Source organism: Oncorhynchus mykiss, chromosome 3 (assembly GCF_013265735.2).
Source record: "Oncorhynchus mykiss isolate Arlee chromosome 3, USDA_OmykA_1.1, whole genome shotgun sequence".
Taxonomy (NCBI): domain Eukaryota; kingdom Metazoa; phylum Chordata; class Actinopteri; order Salmoniformes; family Salmonidae; genus Oncorhynchus; species Oncorhynchus mykiss.
This window is the reverse complement of record NC_048567.1, coordinates 19,069,414-19,077,376: the sequence shown is the minus strand read 5'-3', so window position 1 is coordinate 19,077,376 and position 7,963 is coordinate 19,069,414. Positions and strand designations below refer to the sequence as shown.

The following is a 7,963-nucleotide window of genomic DNA, read 5'->3' as shown; positions in this document are numbered from 1 at the left end:
GACTAAGTATTTTTATTAGACTATTAGTATTTTTATTAGACTATTAGTATTTTTATTAGACTAAGTATTTTTATTAGACTATTAGTATTTTTATTAGACTATTAGTATTTTTATTAGACTATAAGTATTTTTATTAGACTATTAGTATTTTTATTAGACTAAGTATTTTTATTAGACTATAAGTATTTTTATTCGACTATTAGTATTTTTATTAGACTAAGTATTTTTATTAGACTATTAGTATTTTTATTAGACTATTAGTATTTTTATTAGACTAAGTATTTTCATTAGACTATTAGTATTTTTATTAGACTAAGTATTTTTATTAGACTATTAGTATTTTTATTAGACTAAGTATTTTTATTAGACTAAGTATTTTTATTAGACTAAGTATTTTTATTAGACTATTAGTATTTTTATTAGACTATTAGTATTTTTATTAGACTAAGTATTTTTATTAGACTATTAGTATTTTTATTAGACTATTAGTATTTTTATTAGACTATAAGTATTTTTATTAGACTATTAGTATTTTTATTAGACTAAGTATTTTTATTAGACTAAGTATTTTTATTAGACTATAAGTCTTTTTATTAGACTAAGTATTTTTATTAGACTAAGTATTTTTATTAGACTAAGTATTTTTATTAGACTAAGTATTTTTATTAGACTATTAGTATTTTTATTCGACTAAGTATTTTCACAAGCGTGATGACAGGTACAACAGATCGATAACCGTCATAATACCTTAGATATGATGACTATCCTCACCACATACATTGTCTCAGAACAACTTGTTTTCACTGTAGAAGCAGAGTAAATGAAGGTTATAAGAGTGCTTCACATTCTATACCTTCTTGAACGTATGGACGGAGTCTGTTAGTCTGACATGCTGCTGTGTTTAGGGTGTCTATGCATCAACATGAAAACTTCCTCTGGGTGCGGAGTTGCGTTTTAGCATGAGAAGAGCGCCTTCTAGTGGTGGCCAGAATACTATCATCAGAATGGAAGGCGGAGGTATGAGAGCGGGGAATAAGAGGATTCAAATCAATGTTATAATGTTATAGTCCTCTAACTGCAGTTTATTCCACACCACACCCTGTAACAATAGGATTGTTTGACCGATTAGTGACTTTTCACATTCACTCTGCCATGGGAAGTCTCACTCAGCTTTCTCTCAGCCTGTCTGTGCTGTTGTCTTAACCTGATGGTTTGACAGCCTACTGCCATATCACCATCCTGTCTGTTCAGAAACACTCTCAATATTTGCTGTTATTCATGAGAAAAGGAGTTTGTTTAGTTTTTCTGTAGCTATAGGCTGTTGTTAGTATGAAAATTGTCTTGTTAGTTCCATATATTAATAATGAAGACGTTGCACTGAATATGATTTATGTTTATGGTTTAGTGAACCATACTTGTGGGATTAGTAGCCTTGGCGGAAACCTGAAGAATTGCGTTAGCTTCCTGAGATAATTTCTAGGCTTTAGCTCAGCGGGCTAACACAGTCTAGGTTAAGAGAACATTTAAACCCCGAACAAGTTAACAAACATGGCAGGCAGGCAGCTACTTGATATTCGTAGGTGCCAGGAGGCTCTCCCTGGTTAGCCGTCCGTTCAACAAGGAGAGTCTTGTCTGTTTTTGAGACAAGACCAGAGGTGTTTAATTACAAAAAGCACTGAGCCCTCCGGCTCTACAACCATCACTTCACAATTAAGACAGAGCAACAGTTAGCTGAGAGAGAGAGATTGGATAAGGGGTTGAAATAATCAGGCCATTTGCAAATCACCATCAAGCTCCTGGCAACAGCTCCTCAAGGAGAGAGACCACATGGTTACAGTGTCCTGTCTCAAAATTGTGCTGCAAATCCATAGAACACAATGTGGTTACTGCCAGAAGGTTACTGTATGTTTGCTGAAAGCCACCCGCAGCCCCATAAAGTGTAGTTGTGCTGCAGTGGGCCTGGCCTGTGTTGTAGACAGATGGGAGAGCTGATGTGCGTAACTATGCATTTTACAGCAAACTATTAAAGAGTTGTGCTGTTTACACACAAACATTTGAATACCTGTCTGCAGGCCAGTTTAATTATGCAAACCCTTCTGTTATGTGTGTTGCTTTGTCGTCTCCTCCCAGCTCTCTCACTGCAACAAGGCTGGAGAGATGTGTTTGTGTTTTCATTAAGATACAGGACAGTGGTGTGGCGCAGGCAGGAGCAAATGTATTCCATTCCTCATAACCTCGAGTATCTTATACTGTCTGTTCCTCCCCACCACGGTGGCCCATGTTCACATTTACACTAGCGTGGCAGGTAGCCTAGTGGTTAAGCGCGTTGGGCCAGTAACCAAAAGGTTGCTGCTTTGAATCCCCAAGCCAACTAGGTGAAAAATCTGTTGATGTGCCTTTGAGCAAGGCACTTAATCCTATTTGCTCCTGTAAATTTCTCTGGATAAGAACGTCTGCTAAATGACGTAAATGTAAATGTATAGCCCTCAGTTCCATTGTGTTTTTCCATTGTTCCCCTCTAATCAAGGACTGATTTAAACCTGGGATATCAGGTGGGTCCAATTATCAGGTAGAACAAAAGACCAGCAGGCTCCGGTCCCCGTGAGGTACGAATTGAATCCTCCTGCTGTATAGGCTACTTTACTGTACATCCATTGTCATTTAAAGCTGAAGAAATGTAAAATGGCCTCTGAAGTCTGACTTTGAAATCTCTGGGGTTTGTAGTTGGGGAGGAGGGACACTCAGTACAGTACGTGCGTCTTATTTCCCCATACGATTCATTCTTTGATGTTTGATTAGTGAAAGTACTTACATATACAAAGGCCCCCCCTCTCGCTCACATCATTTTGTTTCTTGAATTCCGTCATATCTTCAACTACATGTTCAAATACGGCATTCATCAAAGGAGAAGAGAAGGAATGGGCATTTAGCCAGCCGAGCCTCATTTAGCCAGCCGGCCCAATGTAGAGCTGGTGATTATTATATTGAGAGGGAGAGAGGGGGGGGGGCGAGAGTGAGAGAGGGGGGGGCGAGAGTGAGAGAGAGCGGGGGGGCGAGAGTGAGAGACAGAGGGGGGGCGAGAGTGAGAGAGAGGGGGGGGGGGGGGTGAGAGAGAGAGACAGGGGGAGAGAGAGAGATGGGGAGAGAGAGGGAGAGACAGAGAGAGAGTGGGGGGGGGGCGAGAGTGAGAGGGGGGGCGATAGAGAGAGATAGGGAGAGAGAGAGATGGGGAGAGAGAGAGAGAGAGAGAGAGGGGGGCGAGAGTGAGAGAGGGGGGGCGATAGAGAAAGAGGGGGGGGTGTAGAAAGCAAGGCAGTGTTTTTAATTATCTGGACTAGGTACAGGATGCGGTTTTTTGATTGTTTTAATGAAGCAGCTGGCCTATTGTCTCTCCTAAATTCCTCTATTGTTTTTAGAATAAGTCATAGTTCTTTATTCTTTTATCAGGTGCTCTGCAGGAGGATTCAGCACAATAGCGTTCATTCCAACTGCATTGGCCGCTGCACAAAGCCAGGCAGGCAGCTCATTGCAGAGAGCTAGCTCGCTAACAGGCAAAACAGTGCAAATCACACAAGCTGCTACTTTTTAGCCTTTTCCCCAGTTTTACTTGTGGGCTGTGCACTTTCAAAAAAGGCAAAATGCAGCCAGTAAAATGCAGATAAACTTTCATGAACTATTAACACAATTATTTGCCAAGGCCGCCCCTCTCTCTGTACAGTAAGAGGTGTTTCCCAATCCTTGTCCTAGGAACCCAAAAGGGTGCACATTTGTGTGTGTCAGTGCTGGCCTAGAACAAATCTTTTGGTTCTCCATCAAGACCAAGCTTGGGAAGCAAAAACTGTGGTGTACAGTGATGCCCTGAGAGCAACATCTCAGGGGATCTCCTGAGCTGCCATCTATGTGTATGTCCCAAATGCCACCCTTTTCCATATTTAGTGCACTACTTGTGACCAGGGCCTATAGCTCTGGTCAAAATAGTGCGCTATATTGGGAATAGGGTGTTATTTGGGACTAAGCGGTTGAGGTGGTTGAAGTCTCCTCTGAGTCAGTATTCTGTGTTTTAGAGCACCACCCCAGCATTCTCACAGACGACAGATGGGTGTCTGTAGTTTGGCTGGCTGAAGGAGGTACATTACTGTGTACATTTCATAGGAGGTTATGAGTACTAACAATCATTAGCAATTAGCAGTGGTAGGCTTGCAGTAATTCAGAGTATCTTTAACTGAAATTGTTTTCAAAGACAGTGAAAATGTAAGTCAGTCGTGAGTTCAGTATCAGGGTGGTTTTCGCCGTTCTCTTTGTTAACCGAGAACCTGAGAAGTGGAATCTCTACCAATTGAAACTTTTAGTGGCGAGTAGTGACGATCTGCCCCCCACCTCCCCTTCCATGGTGGCTGCTCGCTGGCAGTTAGTACCTACCTTGATGGTAACGCTGTCTGACGGCAGAGGAGTTTTGTTACTTTAATTAGGAGATAAAAATTCAAAGGGCCTCTCCAGGCTGTGTGTGGTGAGAGAGAATCAAAACCAGCACTCAAGTGGAGGGACCTGAAGTGTGTCTCTCATCACGGGAGATTGGCCAGCAGATAGGCACTGTTCTTTAAAGGAGCTAGTGCTGCCTGCTGCCTGCCACTCACACACACGGATGCATACACATACACACACACACACACACACACACACACAGCTTTCCTTGCACACAGAAATGGGACTTTAAAAGATGGCATATTTTACTACAGCTTGCTTCACTCCTATGACACATTTGTAATAGTGTTTAATTTCAGTGCTGTTTGACATAAATGTAATGAAAAGGTTGGGAAATGTGTTAATGGGAGTAGCGAGGTTATGACCAGCGTCAGGTGGGAGGTGGAATGCCGTGGAAGGTGTACCAGAGAGGAGTGATACATCCTCAGATTGGTGTGGAAGTTAGGCTTCATAACAATCATTCCATCATGTCATTTCATAGTAACTACAGCAGTTACTCTTCAGGCTTCCTCCCTGGGTTGGGGGAGCCTCACTTGAAAACCTCAACCCTGTCTACACTGACCTTTAAAACCAGTGATTTCTACGTTTTGTGTAAACATTTGTAATCAGTGTCTCTCTAAAGGAGGATGGAACTATGAGTGGGGTGCAGTTAGTCTTCTGTTCTACCCTTCATACCTCTCCCCTCTCTTCTGCAACACCCCTTATTTCCACAACAGCTGGACTCAAATTACAGGTCCTCTCTCATCCTGACGCTGCTCTGTCGGAGTGTTTGCACATCTTTGAAAGCTAACAGAGTGCCCTAATTAATTGTCCAGCTTTTCTCTGAAACAATGTCCTAATTCTGCCATTTAGCGTGAGCGTATCATCGTTTGTTGTTATCGCCCCAGCCAGATTTTTGTAAATAGTCATATTAAAAACTTTAATCTCTTCAAGGGAAAATGAAGTGCAGCTGAAAAGCCTGTCATGTGCAGGAGATAAATATTATCTAAGCTAAAAACCTTCCTCTACCCCTTCCTCCCCTTCCACTCTCTCATCCTAACTTAATGAATATGTTCAGAAGATTTCACTGGAATGTTTAATCCCTAAACACAAACATCTAATAGTGTGTAGAGGATCTGTTTGAGGTTATGCTATAATACTGAAGTATACAGTATAGCTCCAATGCATAGACCTACTACAATTTACCCCACTGAGTATGACATTTCTTACTGCTACTTTAACCAAAGTATGACATTGTGATTTCACCCTTTAGTCATTATATAGTCATTATTATTAAGTCCTTATAACATGTCCCTCTGGATGGAATTCCATACCCTCTGAACTCCAGAGTTTGGAGTCACCTATAGGGTGAAACATCAATAATAATAATATAATACTGTCCCCAGTGGGAATCGAACCCATCAACTAAGCTACACAGGCTAACACTACCATGCTCTACCAACAGAGTCACACAGGATAAAAACTATATTTTTCAGCATCTTCCCCTTCTGTCTGTTCCAGGTGGCCAGCTGTGGTGTACCACCACTAAGAACATCATGGGGGGCGAGGAGCTAGTGGCGTTCGCCGTGGACTTTGACTCCCGTCTACAGGCCATCAACCACATGTCTCTGAGCGAGGGGATGTACCCGGCTAGACTGCTGGACACCATCCAGCTCCTGCCTCAGCAGGCCGCCATGGCCTCCATTCTGCCCACCGCCATCGTCAACAGTGAGTTACAATACACTCCATGGCTAGTCTGTACTGTAGTCTCACCTAGGGCTGTGTTTGAAATGGACTCTATTCCCTATGTAGTCCACTACTTTAGGCCAAAACTTTAAGTAGTGCACTATAGGAATGAGGGTGCAGACACTGGACAAAGGTATTGCACCAAATAGGGAATAGGGTGCCGTTTTGGACATTGCCCTAATAAACAAGAAATGTCTGTCTGTACGTCCTTCTATGGGCTCTAGATTAACCCAGATGAGTCTGTGTTAAGAGCGGTTGAGATAAGAGCTGTCGACCTTCAGTTTGGGTTCACATAAACACAGGCGAGCCTCCCACTAACCTGTTAATTGCAAAATACAAGCTTCATGCAAATAGTGCATTTGTTTACTTAATAAGGGATATCTGGGTTCAGCTCGACAGGGAGGCTGCTCTGCTGCAGGCAGATGGTCCAGTGTTTCAGTTGCCCTTGAGAAAGGGCATCAACCTAGTGGTATCAACACAGTCCTATCACAGGCTTGGTTATTACAGGGTTTTCTCCTGGCTTTGAGTATCAAATCAGAGCTATAAAGAGAAAGAAGTGTGTGTGTGTGTTGTGTTTGCACGAACTCTACCCTGAAGTTCTACTGTGACACTCTACCCTGACGTTGTACCCTGACGCTCTACCCTGAAGTTCTACTGTGACACTCTACCCTGACGTTCTACTGTGACACTCTACCCTGACGTTCTACTGTGACATTCTACCCTGACGTTCTACTTTGAGATTCTACCCTGAAGTTCTACTGTGACATTCTACCCTGACGTTCTACTTTGAGATTTACCCTAACATTGTACCCTGACACTCTACCCTGAAGTTCTACTGTGACATTCTATCCTGATGCTCTACCCTGAAGTTCTACTGTGACATTCTACCCTGACGTTGTACCCTGACGCTCTACCCTGACGTTCTACTGTGACATTCTACCCTAACGGTGTACCCTGACGCTCTACCCTGACGTTCTACTGTGACATTTTACCCTGACGTTGTACCCTGACGCTCTACCCTGACGTTCTACTGTGACATTCTACCCTAACGGTGTACCCTGACGCTCTACCCTGAAGTTATACTGTGACATTCTACCCTAACGTTGTACACTGACGTTCTACTGTGACATTCTACCCTGACGTTCTACTGTGACATTCTACCCTGACGTTCAACTGTGACATTCTACCCTGACGTTCTACTGTGACATTCTACCCTAACGTTGTACCCTGACGCTCTACCCTGAAGTTATACTGTGACATTCTACCCTGACGTTGTACACTGACGTTCTACCCTGAAGTTATACTGTGACATTCTATCCTGACGTTGTACCCTGACGCTCTGCACTGTGTTTTACCCTCTCTCTCTCCAGAGGACATCTTCCCATGTAAGGCGTGTGGGATCTGGTACCGCAGTGAAAGGAACCTGCAGGCCCACCTGATGTACTACTGCAGTGGCAGGCAGAGGGAGCCAGAGAGCCAAGGGGAGGAGAACGACAACAGACCCCACGAGACACCCAGCATCTGCCCCTTCCCACAGTGCAACAAGAGCTTCACCAGCGCCAGGGCCCTGGAAATGCACCTGAGCACGCACAGCGGTGAGTAGAGATGTCCTGCTAGTACTATTAGTATAGTAGTTGAGCTTCTACTGTAGTAATACTTGTAAAGTAGATGAAATGTAGATTTATTTCAGCTTTCATTTAGTTGTAAGTATCTCACCATTGAGTGATGTTGACATGAGATGTGCTTATCATTAAAG

General features: G+C 42.9%; 1 protein-coding gene across 1 annotated transcript in view; it reads left to right on the top strand.

Annotated features, from left to right (window-relative positions):
* The window catches only part of LOC110511176 (zinc finger protein ZFPM2-like), a 216,857-nt gene that overhangs the window by 204,992 nt on the left and 3,902 nt on the right, over positions 1 to 7,963 (top strand). The window contains exons 6-7 of the mRNA XM_036971043.1: positions 5,983 to 6,189; positions 7,578 to 7,802. Of these exons, the coding sequence (XP_036826938.1) occupies positions 5,983 to 6,189; positions 7,578 to 7,802 (432 nt within the window). The remainder of the gene's footprint in view (positions 1 to 5,982; positions 6,190 to 7,577; positions 7,803 to 7,963) is intronic.